The sequence below is a fragment of the Rattus norvegicus genome, chromosome 3 (genome assembly GCF_021556685.1).
Source record: "Rattus norvegicus strain SHRSP/BbbUtx chromosome 3, alternate assembly SHRSP_T2T, whole genome shotgun sequence".
NCBI lineage: Eukaryota > Metazoa > Chordata > Mammalia > Rodentia > Muridae > Rattus > Rattus norvegicus.
Window position 1 is genome coordinate 151,432,944 of NC_141536.1, and position 27,608 is coordinate 151,460,551.

Consider the following 27,608-nt stretch of genomic DNA (forward strand, 5'->3'; position numbering starts at 1 on the left):
CTCGGTTCCACCCCACATCATTCTCCTAAAATGATGTCTGGGTAGGTGAATCCTGGGTGGTTCGGCGTCAGCTCAATACAAGAGAGAATGAGAGGAGACTGGCAATGCAGCAAGACACAGCAAGAACGAGCTGCCCAGTCCCAAAAGCCACCAAGGAAGAAGGCTGCACCCAGAGGCCGGCAGTCCTCCTCAGGGAAATGGTGTAGGGAGAGGGAGGAAACAGGTCTTTTTATTGTCCGTTCTCCACGTTCCAGGAGAAGGGGGAAGTGACTCAGATGGTGGCATCTGGGAGGGTTAAGTGGTCAAACCAAATTCCCGGCTGGACTATGGAGAGGGGGTGATTTCAAGAACGAAGTTGTTACAGTGTTCCAAGAGACTTAGCAGAGCCTTCGTGGAGGCTCGGGGATTCACGTGAGGCTCCGGGAGCTGGAGTCATTTGCCCAAGGTCACACAGCTTAAGTTTGCTGTTTTTAACAGTTCGGAGGGTCCCCAGGGCACAGCTGTCCGGGAGCCAGTGGTACAGCAACCACGGTGATTCAGTCCAGCAGTTAATTAGTAACCGGAAGGTCTCGAAGCTGGCTGTCAGCTGGCAGGGCTGGGAGGCTGGACCTGTGCTGGTTTGAGAGTCAGGCGAGTGGGTGACAGGTCACTCCTGCTTAGGAAGGTTGTAGGGTGAGTCAGGATTGGGTTTCAGGTCAGAAGGACGGTGCAAAGGGAGAGAACCTTTATTCTCCAGGACCTGCGCTGGAACCTGGGGGTTTCCAGGTGAGGAGCTTCCCGGAGGGTACCTCCCTTACTCTCAGCTTAAACAGCGTCTGAGTTATTCCAACCTAGGCTAGATTGTTTGCAAGCTACACACCTTTTCTTTTTCATACCCTTCTCCCCCTTTTCCTCCCTAACTTCATCTCTCCATTCCTCCTTTTCTTCTATCCAAGTTTTCTTACTCCCTAAATCCTCTCTCCTTTCTGAAGTGAGACTTTTGATTTCTCTAAAAAGACAGAACTCTCCTAAGAATGTGTGTTCATTTTAATCTCGGGTGTGGGATGAGGCTGCTTCAGATTGTCCACAGCAGCTGACTATGATTTGCCTCGTGCTCTAGCAGGGGGCATGGTTTTGCCAGCTACAGAGAGGTTTTTTTGTTACTGTGTGATGTTTGAAATTCTGGAGGCTTTTCAGAGGGTACATAAATGCCAGGGCCCCAGAGGCTGTGTGTGTTGTTTGGTTGGTTGTTGTTATTTGTTGCAGTTTGTCAAGTAGCTGTGCACAAAGAAGAAACAACAAGAAGAAATTAGATATCCTGACTGTGAAGATCAAACTTGCCCCAAGGAACTCCATGCCCCCTAATCAACAGGATGTAGACTAATGATACTGCCACCCCCTTTTTCCTTCTATCCTTTTTTTCTCCTTATTAAGTGTAGGAGTTAAAAGGGTGGAAGAAGAGGGGTGGAGAAGGGTGGAAGAGAAAAGAACCCACAAAGCAGTGGAAGTCTGGCTATGGCTTTCTTTCCAACCAACTGACTTTGAAATTTCTGCTTTCTTAATGAACCAGTCCATCACAGCTTCCCTTCCTCTCCACTTTCATTATTTCTAACTGTCTAGACTCTTCTGGAGGTTCTAGGCTGTGAGTTTGGGGGTCATCTTGCCTGAGTTCAAATCCAATTTAGATCACTTATTAGCATGGTATCTCATGTCATTTCTCTTTGCCATGCCTTAATTTGCTCCTCATTGAAACAGGGATCATAGGGATGGGGGTGGAGCTTACAGGTAGAGAACTTGGTTAGTAGTCCTGGATTCACTCTTCAGCAACACACACACATACATGCACATGTACAGAGGTACACACACATACACAGGTACATACACATACACAGGTACACACATATACAACATACACACACATATACACAGGTACACACATATACAACATATACACATACACACATATACACAGATATACACACATACACAGGTATGCACAATACACACATATACACAAGTATACACACATATACACAGGTATACACACATATACACAAGCACACATATATACACATATACACAAGTACATACATACACACATATACACAGGTACACACACATACACACATATACACAGGTACACATATATACACACATATACACAAGTACATATATACACACATATACACAGGTATACACACATATACACAGGTACACACATGTACACACACATACACACATATACACAGGTACACACACGTACACACATATACACAGGTACACACATATACACAGGTACACATATATACACACATATACACAAGCACATATATACACACATATACACAGGTATACACACATATACACAGGTACACACATGTACACACACATACACACATATACACAGGTACACACATGTACACACATACACACATATACACAGGTATACACACATATATACAAGCACACATATATGATATATACACAAGTACATACACACATATATACACAGGTACACACACATACACACAGGTACACATACACACACACACACACACACACACACACACACAGCGTGGATGATGATAGTTCCTATCCTGTGGGGTTTATAGGGACAAAAGAAGGTCAAGCCAGCCCTTGAGCTAAGAAGGCAGGTAAATGACATTCCAATGGAGTGAAGGCAGGTCCGATGACAGAAACAGATAGGAGGAAGGAACAGTGGGCAAAGTTTTTAGAGGTGGCAATGAGGACCCGTGAAAGGGCTAGGCAGGCAGGCCATGTGGGTTGGGAGATGCTCTCAAGAGAGAGATCCGTATGTTGTTCCTACCTAGCCCGTCAAGCAGGTCTAGGGATGTGAAAGCAGGCCTACCAAACATGGCCAGAGGAAGGCACACCTAAGCAGTAGCAGGTGATGGGAGGGATCGAATTAAGGGCTCATGGGTAAGAGAAGGGCTAAGGGCTCACCGATAAGAGAAGGGCTGCTGAGATGGCTCACTAGGCAAAGACACTTGCTGCCAAGCCTGATGACCTCAGTTTGATCTCAGGCACCCTCGTGGTGGGAGAAGAGAATTGACACCTGCAAGTTGTCCTCTAATACACACACACACACACACACACACACACACACACACACACACACACACACACTGATTCCAAGTTGGGCCAGGTTGTATCACAAGACAGGAATACAGAATCAAAGGAACTCTTCAGGTGTGGGATCTTCGTCAAGGTGACAGGGAGAGTGGGCAGGGGACATTTTGAAGGGCTGCTGAGGCTTAGCACTTTAAATTCAACAGTGACACTGTGAGAAATTTTCTGCAATAGTTCAAAGTTAAAATCAAATAGTCTAACCATGGTGCTCGAGGCTTCCTGCCTTTGTTGTAGCTATTCATGCAAATTCCCGTTGTCTTTTTTTTTCCACTTTAATAAATGACTACTCACCCCCAGTGCACCACCATTCCTAAATTTGCTTTCTCCTTGAAAATTGTATCAGCTGTGTGCCCCCCTTTTGATCCACATAGGCGTCTATAGACAGAGGTTTGAGTTATACAATTTTTCACTTTGCATGTATACCACAATCGACTGTCCCATTCCTTGACTTCATTAGTCAAACGTGTCGTGAAAAGCGCCTATATTTCAGGCCTGTTCTAGAGGTAGAGAATTCAGTACCAAGCAAGAAGAGTCTGCCTCCATGAGCAGATGCTCTAGTTTGAGCGCTTGACTAGTGACACAGATGGAGGGAAGAGAGACAAGGAAACAAAGCCAGAGGACAGGGCAGCCACCATGGAGGCCTGGGGCAAGCATCAGGGTTTGCACAGGTCTGCAGAGGCTCATCACCGGAAGCCTTAAACCCCAGACAGTCCAAGACAACCCATCACTTGACATCAGTCAGCACAAGGGCCTAGAGGTGCCGTTGAGATCGAGGTCTCTGCCATGTTATTGGAAGTCAACCATGTGATGTCTGGTGCCATTGAACTGGTTATGGGTGTAAGAAATAAACGGAGATCCAAGGACTGCGCCAGGGTTGAAGGAGAAGAGGAGGAGAATCCAGTAAGGGAACTGAGCCAGAAGAGACCACAGGACATCTCAGAGCAGAGTGGGTAAAGGGAGAGTGACTGGTAGGTTGTCAAACCCTTAGCTGGCTGAGCAAGATGAGGACACCGGTGTCCTCACCAGCACACTTGTAGACAGTCATCCACTGTTCACTGACCCGTTAGGATGCTGGGACGAAACCTGAGATGGGTACAGGAGCAGAACAGAGAAGGAGTGAGATGAAGGAGGCAGACAACTCTTTAGAGGAGTTTAATGAAGAAAGAAAGAGTTGAGCCGGGATGCAAAGTGAGGAGCAGGGCCAGCGTAGCTTGAGGTGTTTCTCAGTGCCAGGCGGGGACACTTAGGCTGTCCTTAGCTTCTGCCCAGAGAGGATCCCAAGGGGTTCTTGTTACTGAAATGTCCTTGGAAAGACATGTGTTTTGTCAACACGTCACCTTGCGGACTTGTGTATTGGTTCAACATTTCTATTTGGTGGGAAAACGAAAGACTTTGGTACTGTTTACTGCAGTATTCGTGGGCCAACATCTCCAGGTCCCTTAAAGTGTAGAATCTATAAGAATGCCTGACCCACCCACTCTCTGCCAATTATGTTCCCTCCCTAGGCTGACTGAATAGCCACAGAAAGCTCTAGGAGATGGTTGCTATGTTGATCTCATACATTCCTTCCTTCCTCAGAATGCCTGTCTACCCCTCCTGATCCCCTGTGAGGATCAGGACCCTGTGAGAACTTAATAGTCACGCCTAACAGCCAGACCTTTGTGAGCTCTTGAGATGTGAGCTTTCACACAGCAAAAGAGCTGTGAGCCAGCCAGGTCAGCTTTAGGGGCAGTGGGCCAGAGCTCTTGAAGACCTAGGTAGTCAAGGGCTCAGTAGTTCAAGACCGCAGCAAGCAGGATGGAGAACCAGCTCCAGCCAGCTTTCCTGAAGCATCTATAGGTTTTGGCAGGAGGATTGTTCTCTGCCGCCATAGCTCAGGTGTCTGGACCTCTAGATCACATAGTCTTTATGGTGCCTGGATGGGCCCCTGGTTCTAATAGATGGTGTGTGTGTGTGTGTGTGTGTGTGTGTGTGTGTGTGTGTGTGCATGTGTGTGTATATGTAAACACATATACATATAGATACACACAGTGATAGACTTATATATGTGGCTACATAGTCAATGTACACACATTACTAGATGTGCTTCTTGTCTAAAGACAGACACATGGACACTCAAAGCAGACTCACACACTCTCTAGTAAACAGAATATATATATACATATAAATACATGCACACACACACATATATACATATATGTATATATGTAGAGGAAGAGAGAGAGAGAGCGAGAGAGAGCGAGAGAGAGAGAGAGAGAGAGAGAGAGAGAGAGAGAGAGACATCTATCTGAGGTCTGGGGCGACAGTGACACACCAGACAGGACAAAGCACGTCTCTGTACAAAACTCTTGCAGAGAGCACATACCCTGACCTACACAGTCACACAGACATTTTTACAGTCCCCAGTGGTCCCCAGGTTCTTCTGTGACTGCCGCATGCTCCTTCATTCCTTAGGGAGAAATGGTGACCCCGTGGGAACAGAGGTCTCCCATCCCATCCTAAGCTGCTGGATCCTGCGTGACATCACCAGTCCCCTCGCTGCTGCCACTGTTGGAAGCTCTGAGCTCTGTGCTGGGGGCACCAGGCACTGACACTTGGCTCTTGTTGAGAGAACAGTGAGAGTCTCTCTTGTCCACGGCCTGTGCTCCGCTCCAACTGCTGCATCTCCCAGAGGCTCTGCTCTGCCCAGGCTGCATAGGTATGTGGGTCGGGGGGTCAGCCAGGGCCAGGCACTGGGCCCATGGGGGACCACCTGGGGAGGGGCACTGGTGTCACAGCCTGGCTGTGGGAGCCCAGTCTGGTGTGCATCAGAGAGGCCCAAATGCACTCCCTCTGGTGGAGTTAATTCCGCAGCTGTGCAGGACTTTGACCGAGCTGAGCCTCTAGATCAGCCTTGCTGGGGGAATACCCTCCCTTCCCCTGAAGCTCCTTTCTCTGCCGGTGGTGACCTCTGACTTGATGGAAATTCCTGGCTACAGATGAATGGGTTTCAGTGTCCCACCCACCCACAGGAGTGGTGCCTCTAAGACCTTCCCTGGAGAGATGCCGGGCTGTGTAGCCCAGGGCTCACAGCCACCCAAACTAGGGTTTTTTGTTTTTGTTTTTTGTTTTGTTTTGTTTTGGGTTTTTTTTTTTTTTTTGGTTCTTTTTTTTGGAGCTGGGGACCGAATCCAGGGCCTTGCACTTCCTAGGCAAGCGCTCTACCACTGAGCTAAATCCCCAACCCCCAAACTAGGGTCTTTATGCTTGCATTTACCCCTATGGGAGGAGTAGGGTTTATGAGGTTCCAAGGCCCTGAACCAAGTCCTAGACAGTCAGCTACTTCGACTGTGCTGCTGGCTACATAGACCAGCTGCCCACTGCTTCTACCATTTGACCTCATGTAGACACTGGCTACTTGGGGAATACTGGGATTCTGGTCCAAAGTCCCTGATGCAGCTGCTGTTACTGGACACCGGAGAAAGTACATGGGCCAGAAGGTTATTGTCTTCAACACAGAGCTTCACTTAACCAGGGAGTACCCACGAGAATTCAGGGCTGCCAACATGCCTAGGTAGGAGTCTGGAAAGCCCAGTCTACCCACAAAGGGTGGGACCCTAGAAAGTCCTTTTCTAAATCAGGTGTGGTAGCCCCTTTCCACATTCTTACCATTTGGGAGCCTAAGGCAGGCAGTTCTAGGCCAGCCTGGGATATATAGGCCAAGCTCAAGGCCAGGATGGGCTCCAGAGCCAGACCCTGTCTAAAACAATAGAGAAACAAAACCACATAAGGCCTTTTAAAAGGGTTGGGGTACCTCACTGAGAGGTGCAGGGAAACATTCAGCTTTAGGCCTGCAAGGGTCCTTCCTGCTCTGGCCACCTTGGAATTCTGGAACTTCTATGAACCACAAGGGTCTTCCTGTCCAGCGTGTCCCCAACCTTTGCAAAGACCCCAACAGGCAAGGGCCACCCTATCTAGCCCTTTCCACCCCACTGGATTGTTTGATGTGAAAGGCTGGGCTGGCAAATGTCACGTATTACAGCCATACATGGACTGCTGACCTTTGGGGTGGGAGCTGCTAAGGTTGTATTTGAAAGGCAAGGGGGGCTAGAGAGATGGCTCAGCGGTTAAGAGCACTGACTGCTCTTCCAGAGGTCCTAAGTTCAATTCCCATCAACCACATGGTGGCTCCAATGCCCTCTTCTGGTGTGTGAAGAGAGTGACAGTGTACTCCCATTAATTAATTAATTAATTAATTAATCAATTAATTAATCAATGTTCTTTCCTATGCCCCCAGAGCCTATCAGATCATAGCTACAGAATGGCCTCCAGCCCAGTTGGAGTTCCTAGCCCCCAGGTAAGTGGTTCTTAATCCTCCTCCCAATACCCAGTATCCTGCACCAGAGTCTCACTTTCTGCCAAGGCTGAGGAAATCTGTAGAGATCTTGGCCAGTCCTATGGGCTTTCAGCCAGAACTTGGCTCTTCCAGGTGACCGTGAGTTCCCTGGGATGGCCATTGGCAAGAAAAACTGAAGAGAGATTTAGGGATTATAAGAAAAAGATTTAGTTAGAAAAAAAATATGACATTTGGTTTTGAACATTCGTAGGCTCAAGTCCCACCCTGGCTGCCTGTAAGGTCTTGAGCAACTCCTCTCTGGTTTCTGGTTTCTTCCTTTAAATTGTCATGATTTGTTAGGAGAAACAAGCTTAATGCGAATGATTAGATGGAGGAGTGACTGGGTGGGCACAAGGGACAAAAACCCCAAGAGGAATGGGAGGTGGGGAGGGTTGGGGAGGGGTAAGCTAGTAGTGATGATGGCAGAACTAGGGCCTAGGTCAAAGGAAGGAGAGGGGGCTTGCCGATCTTCACTGCTTCTTTCTTTATATGTCTTCAGCCCTCTAGGGCCAATGGGAACATCAACCTGGGGCCATCAGCCAACCCAAAGTGAGTTCTGGTTTCAAAGACAAAATTCCTATCTGGCTGTCCCACGGCTGGTTCTCCTCAGAAATAAAATCTAAGGTCCCTGGTATCCTCAAAACCTTTGCCAGCTGGCCCAGAATCCCTCCTGCCCCTACACCCACTCTGCTTCATCTCTCATTAACTTCCCTGCTTTGACCCAGGTTGAGCCTTCTGCCTGGAATGACCCCAAATATCTGTACTGTCAGCAACTCTCTGGACCCTTTTCCTACTGGGTGTGGGGGCAAGGGCAGGAGTGGGGACGGATGGGCAGACTGCCTCCTGCACTATGTACCTGATCTGTCTCCCCTGATATTAACTGGTCTGTGAGCTGGGTAGGGGGAGGTGTGTGAGGCTGAGTCTTTTAAGTTTCTTCGGGTTGTGAGACATTTTCTTCAGTGGCAAGGCATTGAGGCTTCTGCCAAGGCACCTGCCTTTTCCAGGTCTGAAGTTAACCAGAGTCCCGGCTGTCTGCACTTCCAAATGCTAATCTTTGCTCTTCTCCTGTCCACAGTGCCCGACCCACAGACTTTGATTTCCTCAAAGTCATTGGCAAAGGGAACTATGGGAAGGTAAGTAAGAACTTGGGAGGCTGGGGCCTCTCCCTCCTGCCTGCTGTCTCCATTAGCCTAGGCAAGCCAAGGCTCCTGTGCCACCACTCACAGAATGGGTGTAGGGACTGCCAGGGGAGCCCCATCATCCCTGATGTCGGGTATCTTTACTCTTTTTTTAGGTCCTACTGGCCAAGCGCAAGTCAGACGGAGCCTTCTATGCCGTGAAGGTGCTGCAGAAGAAGTCCATCTTAAAGAACAAAGAGGTACCAGAGCTCGAGAAAGCTCACTTCCTTTTCTGCTTCTTGATCTCCAGCCTAGGGAGGCACCCTAGGAGACTCACAGAGGATGAGAAGGCCTATCATTAACAGGATCCTCTGATGGATCAACTCTCTGCCCTCTCTAGGTATCAGGCTCCCAAGTGTACACTGTAGGCTCACACCATACCCTCTTCAAAGGTCCCTTCAGCACGGCCAGCTTGGAAGGGAGGTCTTCCTGCACGAATGGCCTTGACTGGACCCTGACAGTAAATAGCACTCTGATAGTTTGAGAAATAAAGGTGGCATGTCCAGGGGCTGGGAGGCCAGCTAAGGCAGGAAAGGGCTCTCTGTGCAAGCAGGAGGACCTGAATCTAGAACCCACGTAAAAAGTTAAGCACGGCAGCATGTTTCTGTAATCCCAGTACTGTGGAGGGAGACAGGTCCGGTGAGAACCTGTCTCAAAGGCTATGGTGAAGAGGGGGTGAGGGAAGCATCTGTCTTCAACTTTATTACAGATGCTCTGGAACACACACAGACGCAGAGCATGGAGGAGGAAGGGAGGGAGGGAGGGAGGGAGGCCGGGCTTTTCAGATGGGTAAAATAGCAGAATCAAAGTCATGAGTCTCGCCATAGTATGTGCTTTGCTTGTCACCCAGGGCAGGGCTTTCTGAAGTTACACTGGTATGAAGTGGCGAGGGTTGAGGCTCAGGACACTGACTTCTAAGTACTAGACAAGGAGGCTGGGGATGATCGAGAGCCCAGGTAGGCATTTGAACCAAAGCAAGGAGAAAGTCTTGGGCAGGACACCTCCATAAGCAAGGCCACCTGGAATGTACGGAACCGTGACGTGGGCCGGTCTGTCACTCCACAGCAGAGCCACATCATGGCAGAACGCAACGTGCTACTGAAGAACGTGCGGCACCCCTTCCTTGTGGGCCTGCGCTACTCCTTCCAGACCCCAGAGAAGCTCTACTTTGTGCTTGACTATGTCAACGGGGGAGAGGTGAGTGGACCGCATGAAGGGAGCTGCTCTCCCACATGCCCACCGTGTACCCCACTGCACCCCTACAACAGACCTACTTGGTAGCCCAAGAAACAGAGGTTGAGCTCAGAAGGTCAACTTCTCAACTTCTCAAGACAACCCAGTCTACACCATGTGGGTCCTTTTCACGCCTGCTGTTTTACTTTCTTGCCTTTCCCACACAAGGTGGCTCAGACTCACTCCCATAGACTCTAGGAAAGGTCACCTCCAAGGGAAACGAGTGGTCATTATTTCCAATGCTGATATTTCCCACACCCAGGCCACAGAATAGAGATGAACTATCACTATCATTTCCTTAAAAATCTTACTTAGCTGGGCAGTAGTGGTGCATGCTTTTAATCCCAGCACTTGAGAGGCAGAGGCAGGTGGGTTTCTGTGAATTTGAGGCCAGCCTGGTCTAAAGAGTGAGTTCCAGGATAGCCAAGGCTACACAGAGAGACCTTGTCTTGAAAAAACAAAGGGGAAAAAAAGAAGAAAAAGGGAAAAAGAAAAAAATCTCATTTATTTCCATGTATGTATACTGCACACATGCATTTTTATGTGCAGGACAAACATGTGAGTGTATGTGCATTTGCACACGGAGGCCAGAGATTGATGTCAAAAGTCACCTCCAGGTTATCATCCAGCTTTTTCATCAAGTCAGGGTCTCTTAAGCAAACCCAGAGCTTGGCGTTGTAGGTAATCTTGCTAGCCAGCTTACTCTGATGTCCCTCTGTCTCCATCTTTTGAGGCTAGAATTACAGATAGGCAGCCACGACCACATGGCATTTAAATTGTTTTCTGGGGATCTGGACTCAGGTCCTGTCTAAGTTGGGGTTTTATTGCTGTGAACAGACACCATGACCAAAGCAACTCTTATAAGGAGTCTCATTTAATTGGGGCTGGCTTACAGGTTCAGAGGTTCAGTCCATTATCACCAAGGCAGGAACATGGTAACATCCAGGAAAGCATGGTGCAGGAGGAGCTGAGTTCTCCATCTTCATGTGAAGGCTGCTAGCAGAATACTGGCTTCCAGGCAGCTAGGATGAGGGTCTTAAAGCCCACACCCACAGTGACACACCTACTCCAATAGGGCCACACCTTCTAATCCTGCCACTCCCTGGGCCAAGCACCTGGGAACTATCACAGGTCCTCATACCTGCATGGCAAGCACTTTAACCTCCGAGTCATCTCTCTATCCTGATGTCACTGCCTCAGTAGAGACCTGAGCCACCTGCTAACCCCAAAACAGGGCAGGGACAAGCTGGGCACAATCTTGGGCCTTGCTTTGACTCCCTGAATAAGGGGCAAGATTTAGTGGGGCTCTCCTCAGTTGCACCAGGTTTCACCTTTAACGAAATGTTTTTCAGCCTGAGTTCAGCAGGGGAGGCTTCATCCTGCACATCCCTAAATGATGGCTTTGCAACTTACAAAGACCAAACAGGGAGATCTAAACTGGGCTGTGTGACATCTAATGCTTAGATGAGAGGAAAAGCACATTTTTGCTGGGCATGGTGCCTCACCCCTGTAATCCCAACACAGGGGATACAGAGGTAGGAGGATTGTGAGTTCAAGGCCAGTCTGGGTTACATAGAGTCTACTCCCTAACCTAACACACACCCCCCCGACACACACATGCACACACACAAATTATGTCTTGAACTACCTGGCTTCAAGTTCCAGCTCTGTCAACTCAGAATTGTGGGACCTTAGACAAAACACTTAACTTCTCCTTCTCTGACATGAAACAGACATCACAGTAGAGATCTTGAAGATGGTCATGAGGATTAAATAAAAGGCATCAAGGGGCCTGATTTGCAGCCTGGAACACAGTAGCTGATTAATTATGCTGTTGGAGCCATGGAGAGCCCAAGTGCCAGGAGGGGCGGAGTCAGCATGCCGTCTCTTGGTTCATTTACACTGCAGTTTAGAATAGGGCGAGTGGCCTGCGCAAAGTAGAGGGTCTTGACGGCCCCTGTCTTGTGCACCGGGAGCTGGAATCCAGCCACCATCCCTCTCTCCTCTCTCCTAGCTTTTCTTCCATCTCCAGAGGGAACGCAGGTTCCTGGAGCCCCGGGCCCGGTTCTACACGGCAGAGGTGGCAAGCGCCATCGGTTATCTTCACTCTCTCAACATCATCTACAGGTGAAGCCTGCTCTTGCCTTGTGATCAGTCCCAGAACCTTCTCGCTCCACCAGGCAGGGATTGTGTGGGCCATGACGCCCCAGTGAAATTGGTCCTTTAACTGAGGAGGACTCTCCTCTTTTTGAAGCTTTTCTGAGACTGTCCTCCATTTGCAGAGTCAACCTAGCCTCCCTGGGTTTTCCTTATTCTCCTATGGGAGCTTCTGTGAGTAGTTCTCCTGTTAGGACCCGAGTCCCCAATTCACTCAGTAAATGGCTGTTTTTTCTTATTTCCTGCAGAGACCTGAAGCCAGAAAACATTCTCTTGGACTGCCAGGTATGTGAGCTGTGTGTGTGTGCATGTGTGTGTGTGCGTGCGTATGTGTGTGCGTGCGTGTGCATGTATGTGCGCGTGCATGTGCGTGTGTGTGTGTGTTTATACATGAAGCTCAAATCTGTGTTCTCTAAACATGATCTGTATACATTGGCATTTATGTGTTACCTATGTATGCACATGGTAGCATTCATTCTTGTGTGTGTATGAGAACATATGTAATCTTGTACATATGTATGTATAGATTTATGTGTACAGGAGTCTGTGCATATGCGGATATTAGTGCAGATTATACACATACATACACATATACACACATATACATCGTATACATATACATATTCTACATCCATATCTTATGCATATACAGAACTGGCACTGTGTGGTTGCAAGAGAGCTCTCAACAAACTTCAGAGGATTGGAGCCTAAGCAGGGATTGTTCTTTAGGATGGGAATAAATTGAGACAAGGCGATTTGGGCCTCCAGGACCCTCAGCGCTCAGTTGCTGGATGTGGATTGTCCTCTAGGGGGCAGCATAACGTTGGAAACAGTACAGTCCCAACAGTGAGGATTAAGCAAGGCAGCTCCGGGAGTCTCATAAGAGCCCCTCAGTATCTCTCTGCCTTCTCCATCCTCACATCCTGTTAGCGCTGGAGGGCTCGTCTGACTCCTGCCCACCATCAAAAGGACTGCTACCCAACAAGAGCATCCTGGAAATGCCACTGTTGGAGGAACAGGCTTGAATCACAATGAACTAGGGAAGATCGCAGAGTGCCATGTCCCTGGCTTGTGCCCTGAGGTCTCCCAGCATCCGGGCCACAAACTGTGTCAGCATAAAGCACGCAGCTTGTGTCTCCTCACCATACTCCACCGTCACTGCTCTAGGGTGTGGAGTGTGACTTTTGACCACATCTCTCACCCACACAGGGTCACGTGGTACTGACAGATTTCGGCCTTTGCAAGGAATGTGTAGAGCCCGAGGAGACCACATCCACCTTCTGCGGCACCCCTGAGGTATGTGGAAGATCTGTGGAGAAAGCAGACCATGAATGGCTGAGGATGCAGGCACTAAACACAACCATGCTACAGCGGAAGGGCCTTACTTTATTCTCCCAAGCTCTCCCCTGAGCCAACCCAGTGCTCAGTTTTCATTTCCTTGTGAGTGTCAGGGAGCCAGCTTTTGGGGACTCAGCTACCTCTGGTGAATTCAGCTGTCGCCCAGTGGAAATAGGTCAACTATAGCTGGATGTGGGCTTGCACGCCTGCAATCCCAACGCTTGGGAAGAGGGCACAGGAAGCCAGCCTCAATTATATAGTAGGTTCCAGGTCAGCTGGGAACTTCATGAAACCAAAACCAAATACATGTAACCTTATCTATCTATCTATCTATCTATCTATCTATCTATCTATCTATCTATCTATCTATCTATCTATCGTGATGTTAGGGGTTGAATTCAGAGCCTCGGGCATGCTAGGAAACTATATATTTTTAAAAAAGTAAAGTGACGTGCTGGAGAGATGGTCCCGTGGTTAAGAGCAGTGGTTACTCTTCCAAAGAACCTGGGTTTGGTTCCCAGCAAACATATGGCAGCTCCTGACTGTCTATAACTTAGGGTTCAAAGGATTCAATGCCCTCTTCCGGCCTCCAGGGGGCTGCATGTAAGTGGTGCAAGCAAAACAGCCATACATATAAAATTGAAATAAATCATAATATATATGTATATGTGTGTACATGTGTGTATGTGTGTATGTATGCATGTATGTATGTATAAAGACAGGGATGGAGAGATATCTCAGAAGTTAAGAGCATTTGTCCCTCTTACAGAGGATCAGGAATTGGGTCTCACCACCCCCATGGCAGCTCACGGCCATCTGTAACTCCAGTTCCAGACAATATGACACCCTCTTTTGGCCTTTGTGGGCACTACACACATGGGGTACACAGACATACATGTAGGCAAAACACCCATATACATAAAATAAAATTAAATAAATCCTTACGAAAAGCAAAAGAGACAGGAACGGGGCTGCAGCTTGCTGGTAGAGCACTTGTCAAGGCCCTGGGTTGGATTCCCAGCACCCCATACGCACACAAAGGAAAAGGAAACGGGTAGTGCTGGGGCGTGCTGGCACGTGCTGCTACACCCAGAGTTTGAAAGGTGAGGCAGGGGGATCTCTGTGACCAGCCTGGACTACACAAGAGGTTCCAGCCAGCCAGGTTATGTAGTTAGGATTTGCCTCGGTGTGTGTTTTATGTAAGGAGAAATTGGTGAAACTAATTTTAATAATACAATGTATTTCACTTAATACATATCAAATATTCTCATTTTAACACACACTCAGTATAAATTTGTGAACTAGGGCTGTCAAGACGGCTTAACACGTAAGGGCACTTTTCGTCAAGTGTAAGGACCTGAGTTCAACGCCCAGAACCCACACGGTAGGTTCTTAGAACTGATTTTTCTAAGTTGGTCCTCTGGCCTCTCTCTATATGCATATGCACGCGTGCGTGCACACATAAATGTAAAATTGTTGAAATGATGAATTTTTCTGCTTACAATCTAGCATGTGAGAACGGTTTACATTTACAGTCCACCTCAGCAGTGATTAGTCACATTTCAATAGACACAGATCTTCATCGTCTGCAAAAGCAATTGTTTGATAGCCACACGTGACCGGAGGCTACTGTATTGGATGGCACTGTTGCATAGGTTTGGAAGTATTAAACATAAGTCTACCTCCCTCTCTCTGAGATCCTAGGAAGTTAAAATGTTTGAATTTCTGTATTCCCCATCCCCACCCCCACTCTTACCCTCATTGAGAGGATGAGGCAGGGGGATTGTAAGACACTACCTCAAGATAATAATTAGGCTGTGTGGCATGCATGAAGCCTCCAGAATCACAGATCAATCAATCAATCAACCAATCAATCAATCAGTAAATATTGCATGTCTGTGCAGGAATTCATATGTCTATCTGATTTGCTTTGGGCATAAACCTTTCCTTGAGTATCCACCAGTCTTGGATGTTGAACCTTGAACGAGTAGGGCCCCTGTAACTCAAGCAGGCATCAGAGGAGGAAAGAATTGAAGCTACAAAGTGGAGCTGCTCCTCTCTGTGCACCCTGGGGCAGGACTTAGAGCCTCCCTCTTTGTCTCCATTTGCCTGCAAAGTTGTTCTGGACCTTCAGATGGGTTCCTCCGGTTGGTACTCAGGGAGCTGATGGTCAGGCGACCTCTCCCAGCAGGGACCACTAGCTGCATTTGTACATGGGGTGCTGGATGAGGCTGACCCCCAAAGCCAAAGCCTGACAGCAGTCAGTCCTTTCTTGGGTACGACTAGCAACAGGGGACAGAGAGATACGGAATTGCTACTCATGTAGGAGATATTCCTTCTAGAAATGTCACTGCTGAAGTCCCAGGCACACAGACAAGAGTTCCTACCTTTGTTCCTCCTGTGTCCCCAGTAGGGACTCCATGTTCCCCCCACTTTTTTTTTTACTCCGTGTGTGTGTGTGTGTGTGTGTGTGTAGTATGTGTAGTATGGGCACATACATATTCATGTGGATATGGACAGGTTCATGTGCACATGCATAGAGAGGTCAGTAGATGGCGTGAAATGTCCTCCCTAATCACTCTCCACATTATTCTTTTGAGGCAATGTTCCAAACTGAACCTGGAGTCCACCCGTTTGGCTAGGCTAACTGGCCAACAATCTTGTGTCTACCCTGACAATCTGCTTCTATCTAACCTGACCCTACGCCATATCACTGGAGCTACAAAGGCGAGCCATCTCACCTCGATACACTGTGAGGTGCTGCCGGGGATTTCCCAGACTGAGGACACAGGTAGCCTACAGGTGACCACATACAAATAAGAAGGCTTGGTGGCTTTTGAACTGCAGATCTGGTCAGCGAGTAGGTCACAGACAGGTTGTAGTTCCCTTTACCCCTTTGGCTGGCTCTCTCGTGAGGTGTAAAACCTGCATAACCATGCAGGACAATCTTGTCTGATTCCTGGTATGTCCCAATACACTGCAAAGGGCTCGTCACCAACCAGACCTCTAGTGAGTGAATACTGATGAACGCAGGAGAAAGCTATGACGTTTGATGGCAGGAACGACCCCTGCTGATGTTCTCCTTTGAGTGCCTTGTTTATAGATAGAGAAACGGAGACTAAGGGTCCTCAAATAACTATTACTTCCTCCACAGTACTTGGCTCCAGAAGTCCTTCGTAAAGAGCCTTACGATCGAGCAGTCGACTGGTGGTGCTTAGGGGCCGTCCTCTACGAGATGCTGCACGGCCTGGTGAGTGGACATCTGTGTCTACAGGGCACGGGTGGCTCGGGAAAGCTGAGGGTGGTCCCTGTTTTATGTAGCTTACTCTAGCTTTGCATGGGGAATTAAATGAGCAATCTGTCCACCCTGGGGTAGAGATGAGGTCAAAGAAAATATAAGGAACATCTATATCTTTTAAAATAATGTTGGTGCTGGAGAGATGGTTAAGAGTACTGACTGTTCTTCCAGAGGACCTGAGTTCAATTCCCAGGTGGCTCACATCCATCTGTAATGGGATCCGATGTCCTCTTCTTGTGTGTCTGAAGACAGCAAGACAGCGACAGTGTACTCACATACATAAAATAAATCTTTAAAAAAATAATGTGATTTTAGAATCTTCCATTTATAACCCAGCCCTCTGCAGAGTATGGAGTTACTTTTATTGTACCGAGAGGGAAACTGAGACTGAAAGGTCACAGTGCTGATAGACTGGGAACCACCCTGAGGCTGGCTTTCCTCTGGGCTGGGATCTCCAGCATGGCATGGTGCTGCAGAAAGAGTCAGCTCTGAGTAGGTAGAAGGACCGGGGGGTGGAGGAGCCGGAGGAAGAGTAAAGAGGGGTAGACTGTGAAGGTAGCTTAGAGGTCTGCTCTTTTCTTTTTTAAAAATATTGGCTGGGGATTTAGCTCAGTGGTAGAGCGCTTACCTAGGAAGCGCAAGGCCCTGGGTTCGGTCCCCAGCTCCGAAAAATATTATTTATTGTATGTGTGTGAACACACTGTAGCTGTCTTCAGACACACCAGAAGAGGGCATCAGATCCCATTACAGATGGTTGTGAGCCACCATGTGGTTGCTGGGAATTGAACTTGGGACCTCTGCAAGAGCAGTCAGAGCTCTTAACCACTGAGCCGTCTCTCCAGCCCACCCTGTTCTTTTCTTAGCTCTATGGTTTAACGGTCTCTAGCCTCTTCTTCTCTCATCTGCCAGAAGCCTCTGGCAGAAGATGGCTGTGAGGCCAGGAAGAAATGAGGAAGGAGAGAGTAAAATACTTGGTGCACAGGTGGTCCAAGGACCTCCAGGAGCCTCCGTTGATGGGGAAACCCTGCGAGTTTCTCAGCAATCCTTTCTCCTATGCTGGAGTCCTTTATCTGCCCCATGAGCTGTGGCCCTGGACACAGGCCTGGACACATCCTCCGGGCTATCCAGCTTGCTCTAACACTCTATGAGACCCCTTTCCATGGCTTCATGACTGAACCTCCAGCCTTTCTCCCTGTCTCCCCAGCCCCCCTTCTTCAACACAGATGTGGCCCAGATGTATGAGAACATTTTGCATCAGCCGCTACAGATCCCTGGAGGCCGGACAGTGGCTGCCTGTGACCTCCTGCAGGGTCTTCTCCACAAGGACCAGAGGCAGCGGCTGGGCTCCAAGGAAGACTTTGTAGGTGACCAAGCAGAAGAGCACTGGTCCCTTCCTGCAGAGACAGCTCAGAAGGACCTGGGGTGGGATTGTCTTCTGCTGCCCCATAAACCTAGGGGCTGTTAGTGCATTTGCCTAGAAATTACCTTTTTGCCAGTTGAATGAATGAATTCTATCTCTCTCTGTCTCTTTGTCTCTCTCTGTCCCTCTCTATCTCTCTCTGTCTCTCTCTGTCCCTCTCTGTCTCTCTATTCTCTCTCTCTCTCCTTCTCTCTCTCTCTCTCTCTCTCTCTCTCTCTCTCTCTCTCTCTCTCTCTCGTGTGTGTGTGTGTGTGTGTGTGTGTGTGTGTGTGTGTGTGTGTGTGTGTGTGTGTGTGTGTGTGTGTAGGGCAGACATTGATGTCAATTGCCTTCTCCAGTTGTCTACTTTACTTCTTGGGACGGGGCTTCTTCCTGAACCTGTAGCTCACTAATCTCACTAATTGTCTGCACTGACTGCCCAGTGGACCGCAGGAAGCCTCCTGTCTTTGCTTCCTCAGTTCTGAGATTAGAGAATATGCCCTCCTTCTCAGCCTTCACCTAAGTGCTAGCGATGCAGACTTGGGTCCTCAAGCATTTTACCAACTGAGCCATTTCTCTAGCCCCTGTGTTTTTAAGAATACAGAATTTTGTAGCCCACCAGCATTTGCTAAACCCTCGTTTGTACCATTGCCGAGCTAGGTGCTAGGGATTTAATAGCCTGGGTCTCGGACCTGGCTAAGCTTGAAGGTGGAAGAAGACTGACAGAAAACAGAACCTCTGTGCAGTCGTCACCAAGTGTGACAGGAAGTTTCAGGAAGGGGATGGACGATGAGCAGAGATAGAAAACAAGAGTGTAAGGGGACCGTGCCACTCACACTGGTGTGGCCGGACATGCCCTCCCTAAGGAGGTGACAGACTGAACTTGGAATATGAGGAGCCATGCAGAGAACCAGAAGGCTCCCCAGCCATAGGCACAGCATGTGCAAGAGTCCTGAGGTATGAACAAGGAGAATGGCATGAAGCAGCGTGTGTTTGCTGGGCAGAGGAATGGTATGATCTAAGTTTTCTAGAAGCTTCCTTCTTCTGCTTCCGGACAGAGGGGGACTTCACAGATATCTTGCTTTTCATAAATACCTGAGCAATTCACATTGCCAGATGCCCGTTAGACACAAGATATGGAGACGAATAATTCATAGAATGCATAATCTGCTCCCCTCACACATGCATGTTTCTTTAAAAAATTTTAAGGCATCACTTTAAAGACAACCTTATTCAGTACTCCCTGTAAGATCACTTCAGGGTCAGCAAGATAGTTCGGGTGTAAGGTGCCTGCTGTTGAGTCTGAGTTCAATCCCCAGGATCCAGATAGCAGAAGAAGAGAAATGACTCCCCAGAGTTGTTCTCTGACCTCCACATGTGGCAGAGGCAGTCAGGTCTCTGTGAGTTTTAGACCAGCCTGGTCTAAAAAGACTGGCCATGCTGTATAATATGATCTGTCTCAAGCAAGGAGGAAGTGACTGCAGTCTAGATAGCCCCAGCCTCTAAAGGCCAGGACTGCCTCCCACACATACCTCTATGAATAGCACAGTTTTTGACCCATGTCTGGCATACACCGTGGGTTTGTAAGCATTATGTACACTAAAAGGTCTTCATGCCAGGAACTGTGATGTGTGAGAACATTCTGGCTTGAAGTTCCAGACTTCTATGAAGACAGAGCCCTTCCTTCCAAAGAGGAGCTTGTATCTTAGAACATGCCCTGTGACTCTTTAGATTAAATTATGCTGTGTTTGCATAAATCAAACCTCAGGAAGGCCATGCCGATGGAAGGAATTATGGAACGGTTCAGAGTGAAGCAGACAGAGGGAGGACCCTGCCAGAAGGGAAGCAGGATTAGGAAAGAACTGGGGAATCATGTCCAGGATTCACCCCTCACTTCTGGGTCTCGGGAAATCTGCAGCTCTTCTTGGGCCTTTAGTCCTCATGTCTTCGTTAGTGAGTGGGTTTGCTCTATTTCTCTGAATTGCATTCTGGAAGAGACAAGATGTATTAATGCTCGTGGAAGTTGGAGTCTGTCTTCAAGCCCCCTCCCCCCTCCACTTACTCTAGCCTTCTATAACCAGTTCCGCAGCCTTGCTCACAGAAATGCCTCCAGAGCCTGGTACAGTATGGGTGCTGAGATCTAACTGTGAAAGGCACCTGTGCTGAAGGGAAGAATGTAGGTTGAGATGATGTGGAGGGTGAAATGACAGAATGCTCTCTTGGCTGAGCAGACTAGCCAGAGCTGCAAAGGTCTAACTAGTTGGTGGCCAATAGTGGGTGCCAGTAGGGGAGCAGCTATGGCGAGGACTGCTTCTGACCAGTGTCTTCTTCCCGCAGCTCGACATAAAGAACCACATGTTCTTCAGTCCCATAAATTGGGATGATCTGTACCACAAGAGGCTGACTCCACCCTTCAACCCAAACGTGGTAAGCAAGCACAGGGGTCTCTCCAGATTTTGGCTTCTTGATTCCCAGGGCTGGTAAAATCTAGGCCAACTATCTTTATATAGCTGGTAAAGCCAAGGACTGGAGAGTCCCATTGACTTGTGCAAAGTAGCAAGAATCAGAACTCGCTTGAGCCCCTGGAGGCCAGTTCGGCCTTAGGAGGATGAACCACTGATTGCTTCTTCATGTTTCAAATCCAGCACCGGAACCCCACAAAGCTGATACAATGTATCAGCCTTCAGTTTAAGATCCTCCCATGCAGTCTTCCAAATACTGGGATTACAGGCACCTGTCACCATCACCCAGTGCCTGTACAGATTTTTATAGTGTTCTGTGTCACAACAATACACCCAGGCAGAGCCATATCTTTAGACCTTTTCCTAATGATAAAAGTTACATGTATGTCTTGTACAAAGTGTGTCTAACGAAACTGAGAGCAGCAATGGGGAAAGACAGGGTATCTCACCAGACAACAGAAACCACCGTTGGCAGACCTCCTTCCACACCCAAACACTACCAGGATTCATTCACTAGTTACATTTTTCCTTTGTGGAAGTTCCTGCCCACGAATATGACACTAGATTTATTTTTTCCTTATTTTTCCAGGAGTCTAGATACTATCTCACCCCATGTATGCCTGACTGGCTTCAAACCAAGTACTGTGGCCAGCTAGCACCAGTTTTGTGTGTGTGTACATACATACATACATATACACACACATACACATTTTTTGAGATGGGGATTCTGTATGTAGCCCTGACTATTCTGAAATTCACTATGTACAAGTCAGAGATCCACCTGCCTCTGCCTCCCAAGCTCCGGGATTAAAGGCAAGCAGCACCACTCCTTGGGATTATATTTAATTCAATGCTACATCGGAAATGAGCATGAATTTGAGGAGGGGAGCTGCAAAAGCAGGCAACTTCATAAGGATGACAGAACAGTTGAAGGTGCCCACACAGGCTAAGGTTTGCTTGCCCTGTAGAGAGGAAGGACTACACCTGCCAAGACCAACAATGGTGAGACTCTTGACAGTGGGATTCACACACCACTGGGGTGTTTGAAAACAAGGGCTGCTTCTGCCCTTGGCCTGATAGCACAGATGTGAAGCTATGAGCATGTGACTAAAATCTCTACAAATACAGTCTCCAAGACAAACCTAGACCAAGCCCCCTCCGCCCCAGGCTTGCTCTTGAGACAAGATCATTTGATGATATCTGGATGTTTTCTCCTCCTGGAGTTTTCTTTGCTGGACTATTTTCTTCTCTTTGATACTCAGGTTTTTTTTTTAACTTTTTTTTCTTTTTTTTTTCGGAGCTGGGGACTGAACCCACGGCCTTGCGCTTGCTAGGCAAGCGCTCTGCCACTGAGCTAAATCCCCAACCCCCTGATACTCAGTTTTGAAGAGTCGGCCTTGTCCACCTCTGACTGATCTGGCTCATCCTGACTAACAGAAAGACTGCAGACTCCAGGGCTCACACAAGGCCACCAGTCCGAAACACTGCTTGTTGGGGACTAGGTTCTAGCACCAGGTTCTTGATAAAAAAAAAAAAAAAGGTCAGTTAGGACCCAGTTAGCACAGGGTCCTGAGACATTACTTTCTTTTAAGATTTTATTTTTGTCTTGGGAATGGAACCAAGCCTCACATGCCAGGCAAGTGCTCTATCAGTGAGTTACACCTCAGTCTTTTATTTCTTGGGACTTAAAGTGATAGCGAAGATAGTATGGTGACAGTTTCATGAACATTTGATAATAAAGGAACAAAGAAATTCAGAAATCAAGGCACTCTTCAATATTCTGGTGGAAACTACTCGGTATGTGGGTTGCAGCAGAATGGGAAGTCTCTGCCATAGGCCTTAGTGCCCCCTGAAGACATTCTTATGGTGTTTATACATTCCAAAAGTTTTATCTGTTAGCCACAGGTCAGACAGAGGTGGGCTAAGGAATGACGATAAGGGAGAGGAGTAGCAAATGATAGCCCAAGGTAAATTGTAATTAGGCTCTAGACCTGCAACATTCCAACCTCCCCATAATTGCAGAGGCTTTAATCAGGTAATCAGACCGACGGGAAGTACAGTTCCTATCAGGAATGTTGGTTCACAAGAGGGAATGCTCCAGAATCCTAGGAAGAGATAAAGGAAAATATAAGGATGTATGGGCCTTCGAGGGAGACACGGGGGAGGACTCCTGGTTCTGCTACTACTGATGAGACCTTGTACACACCTCTTTAATACCACATTCTTCATTTGTAGAAACTGGAAACTATTTGGTTGTCAAAAGCTACCTAGCTAATGGTAGGCAAGGAACATGACAGGAATTCACATTCTGGTCTAGGAACTCTGAGACAGGGCTGGACCACTGCACCCTGTGGCCCTTCTGAGAAGCATGGCTCGTTTGTTTCCTCAATCCAAGACCTGCATGCTAAGGTAGACCTGCAGATCCTTCCACTACTCACTCACCGGCTTATGTCATAAACCCCAGGAGAAGCGTCTCCTCTATAAGAACACAGTATTGCTTTGCTCCTGCCCTCTAAAGGACAATCATTTTTTTTTCCGGAGCTGGGGACCGAACCCAGGGCCTGCGCTTGCTAGGCAAGCGCTCTTCCACTGAGCTAAATCCCCAACCCCCAGGACAATCTTTTTAAAAAGATTTTATTTATTTATTTTAACTGAGTCCATGTGTAGGTGGATATGTGCATGCAGGTACCAGCAGAGGCCAGAAGAGGGCAACAGATCCCCTGGAGTTGGAGTTACAGGTGGTTGTGTAGCTTTTCAGAGGGTGCTGGAAACCAAACCTAAGTCCTTTGCAAGAGCACCAAGCACTCTTACCTGCTGAGCCATCTCTCTGGCCCCTGAACAAGCTTCTACCTGGAGTCTATGGGTTTTTCAGAGTATACCAGGCCAGCATCTCTCTGTGGTGCCTCAATCTGTGGCTAGCAATCAAACAGTTGACGCCGATGGTCTGGAATTATCTCACTTGTGGTTTTCTCCTGAGTCCTCTTCACCTCCATCAAGCCAGTTCTGAGTTTGTGTATACAGTGGCCCTAGAGTATCAAGAGAGACAACCCCCAACTTTTTTCAAACCTGATTGGGCAGTCAAATGACTAGCCCATGTCAAAAAGATAGAAATATATATTCTATCCCTTTAGTGAAAATGGAGAATCTACTCTCTCTCTCTCTCTCTCTCTCTCTCTCTCTCTCTCTCTCTCTGTCTGTCTGTCTCTCTCTCTCTCTCTCTCCCACCCCCTAGGGTTTAACTATGTATCCCTGTCCCTGGCTGTCCTAGAACTCTTCATATAGGTAGACCAGTAGACCAGCTGGCCTGAAACTCATAAGGAGCCACCTCTCTGCCCCACTAGTCTTTGGATTAAGGGTGTACAGCCAGTATGGCCAGCATTGTGTCTTTTTAAAGACAATATCTTATGTACACCTGGATAAGCTCAAACTTACCTTGTTCCAAGGATAACCTGGAAGTTCTGATCATCCTGCCTCCCCCTCCCAAGAGCTGGGATTTCAAATGTGCACTACCACGCTCAGCAGTTTGTCTGTGATTTTTTTTCCATTTCCTTTATAGATCTCCCTCCGATATGGTCTAGCAGCCCAGTATCTCTACCACATTGCCTTATTTTGCCTCTGTTATCTAGGATGTTATCAGCCCTCTAAATGATCCCCCTTACTCTCCTCTGTCATATGTCTTCCTTGAATGTAGAGGTTTCCTCTGCTTTGTCCTCCCATATCCCTGGTGATATGAGCTGAGCATACGGCAAGCATTTAAAACATATACGTGAGGGGTTGGGGATTTAGCTTAGTGGTAGAGTGCTTGCCTAGCACAAGCCCCTGGGTTTGGTCCCCAACTCCGAAAAAAAGAAAAGAAAAAAAAAAGAGACATATGCATGAGTAATGGCCCATCTGAGGATGGTGTGGAGTGTGAGACAGTGACTCTTAAATAGAAAGGACCAGGAGGCACTGAGACAGGAAGGCCTGACACCCCTTTCCCAGCTCTGGAATCCTTAGTTGGCTCTGATCCCTGCCTCCCTTCTTATCTTTGACTTCTATTGGCAGGAGGGACCCGCTGACTTGAAACACTTTGACCCAGAGTTCACCCAGGAGGCTGTGTCCAAGTCCATTGGCTGCACCCCTGACACCATGTCCAGCAGTTCTGGGGCCTCAAGTGCATTCCTCGGATTCTCCTATGCACAGGATGATGATGACATCTTGGACTCTTGAGAGCCAAGTGCTTGGAAAGCCACCAAGCCCAGCTGGGACCTGCAGGAACTACCTTCTGCTGCACTAAGACACGACGAGTCCCGAAGAAGTCAGATGCAGTAGCTCAGGGAAGAGGGGAGCATTTTCCATCCCATAAAAGAACGGTGAAGGGTTCAGGCTGGCTGACTAGGCTCCCGAGTACCCAGCCGTCTGCGGTTGAGACTTGCCCTTCTTGAGAAATGACTTCTGTGCTTGGTTTTTCATTTTTGGTTTTGTTTGTTGTTGCTGAGGCTGTGACAAAGTATGCAAGAAAAGTAATGTAAAGAATATCTATTTGGGCTCACAGTTTCAGAAGGTTCAGCCCATAGTTGGCTGATCCATTGCTGTGGTCTTTAGCCGAAGTTGAGTCATCTTGCTGGAAGGAGTGACTTACCCTATGCCTAGCAGGAAACAGAAACTGAGTCTGGGTTGGGAATAAGATACCTTCTGATAAGATATTTCTGAGTGACCCACTCCCTTCCAGTGGAGCCAATGTCCTAGTTATCACCTCTCCGTGCTATAAAATTACAAATCTGTGAATGGACTAACTTGCTGAGGAAGCCTGAGCCCCTCCCTCATTGCATAGTGATCCAATCAGTTACGAAAGGCCTTATCAGCTGAACACCACAACCTTCAGAAAACACTTCAGATCAGAAGCACGATGGCTTTGAATATTGGGTTACGAGACCACAAAGTGGCCTGCTGGTCACTTTTGTGTTCTAAGCAAGAGAAAAGGAGGAACGGGACAGAAGTGGGTTGCCCGGAAGCCCGGTCTGGTGGCTTCCTTTAGTGTGTCATAAATTCTTCAGCTCTACTGGAATAGAGCCTGGGCACAAGCTACCTCTCTTAGTAAGAGGGTTCGAATGCTGAGGGAGAGGGGAGAATGTGGCGGAGGCGACCGGCACTCTGGGAGAGGACCTCTTGGTAGCTGGATTTTTATTTCTGTGTATAAATTGATGAAATGTAGTGAGCCTGTCATGTGTTGCCTTCGGTTTCACATTGCTCTGTGGGTGGTGTCTTTGTTTGAGGTGGCATTAAACACACTGGATATTTGTTACTGGGTATGGTTGCCTCAACAACTTACAATAGTCAAGGAATTCCCTACTTTTGAGCCTCTGTCTCGGAACGGGGAGGGGGGTGATAACCTCCATTTAGAACTGCAGGGAATGGTAGATTCTGCCTCATCCTCCTCTTAGCATGAGTGAGGCTTGTGGTCCAGAGATGCATGTGTGCCATAGCTGGGCCCAAGGATGGGACTGTAAACAAGGGCCAACAGTGCAGACTGTAGCAGCCTCGAGCTTTCCTTCGAAGATTTCAAAGTCTTTAACACACTCCCTTTTTAGTTGCCCAAAGTCAGCCTCAGAGCTTGTCTCTTGGACAAGTTGTAGAGCTGATGTCCATATCTGTTAGCGGTCTTCATCCAGATGACCCTAAGGTCATGATTACATCCCCTTCTTTCTCCAATGAAAAGACAAGGTCAGGAAAACTGCTCCTGTGGCTTGGAAGCCACACTACTATCAGGCTGGGATGGTGAACTATATTTGACCTAGGGCTCTACCTTGTAACCTTTGTCAGGTCTATTCCTCCCTTGGGCTCTCAGGGCCAAGAAATAAGTTAGCATTTCTCATGGTGGATGGGAATAGTGCACATGCCTGGAAGACCAGGGAGGCCAAGATGTGTGGATCTGTGAGTTCCAGGGCAGCGTGGTCTACAAAGTGAGTTCCAGGCATTCAGGGGGGCTCAATGAGACCATATCTCGAAAAAAGAAATTCTCTTAGAATAAAGCAAGAATTGGCTAGAACGAACCAGAGAGTGATAAAGAAGGGTCTTGATGAGACCCTCACTCCAGGTCTGGGCCTGGTTATCAAGTTCATGTGCTTTACCTTAAGGGCAGAGCTGATCTTGGAGGCCAATACCCTGGCTAGCAATTAAGCTGTAGGCGTTCGCAATTCATCATTTCAGAAGGTAATTCACTAGCCAGACTTGGGCATGTGACGTGTGCTCAGGACACTGCCCATGTGGGGTACATTATTCTCCTTCATTTCTTTCCCACTGACTCCTGGCACATACTTCAGGGCAGCCCTGTTAGCCCGCTGGATTGGGGACAATGGGAGGACTTTCTTCGAATCAGTGTATGCTGGTGATTTTTACTGTCTTTTCCTCCATACTTGGTCCTACTCCTTTCCTCTCAGTGTTGTCCCCTTTGTCCCTGCTCTAGGAATTAAGAGGGGAGGCAAGGGTGGGACACATAAAAACCACCATAGAAAGCACCAGTAACACTGTTCTACTGGAGATCAAAGCTCAGGCAAGAATTACTCTTAAGCTTTGATACTGGAAAGGAACTGATTTTTACCTTACCTAGTGTGGGTTAACGGCTAGAGGTGGGGTCCACGGAAGGGACAAATCTTCCCTCTTACAGAAGGGGGACTGTCAGAAACCTGAACATGCTGTCAAAAGTCCACAGTTAGCTGGTTCTGCTCTAAGATTTTAAAGTTACCAGGATAGAAAAATGAACAAATACACTATGAAATTGATTGTGAGATGTATATCTATATATATTAGAATACCCCATTTAAAATTTGTATTTGTGGGGCCTGAAGAGATGGCTCAGAGGTTAAGACCACTGGCTGTTCTTCCAGAGGTCCTGAGTTCAATTCCCAGTAACCACATGGTGGCTCATAACAATCTGGTACCCTCTTCTGGTGTGCAGTCTTACACGTAGGCAGAACACTGTATACATAGTAAATAAATCTTTTTAAAAATTTGTATTTGTGTGTGTGTGTGTGTGTGTGTGCATAAACATGCCACAGAG

At 47.8% G+C, this 27,608-nt stretch overlaps 1 protein-coding gene across 2 annotated transcripts; it reads left to right on the forward strand.

Moving 5' to 3' along the window:
- Sgk2 (serum/glucocorticoid regulated kinase 2) lies at positions 1–27,562 on the forward strand. Of its 2 annotated transcripts, none has more exons than XM_087647608.1 (14): positions 1–765; positions 5,584–5,827; positions 7,406–7,465; positions 8,004–8,053; positions 8,580–8,637; positions 8,799–8,882; positions 9,748–9,879; positions 11,930–12,042; positions 12,321–12,357; positions 13,282–13,368; positions 16,565–16,660; positions 17,913–18,072; positions 20,445–20,534; positions 24,614–27,562. In XM_087647608.1, exons 3-13 carry the CDS (start codon positions 7,430–7,432, stop codon positions 20,489–20,491), a joined length of 900 nt encoding a protein of 299 aa, XP_087503734.1. In that variant the 5' UTR covers positions 1–765; positions 5,584–5,827; positions 7,406–7,429; the 3' UTR covers positions 20,492–20,534; positions 24,614–27,562.
- Positions 27,563–27,608: the final 46 nt, after the last annotated feature.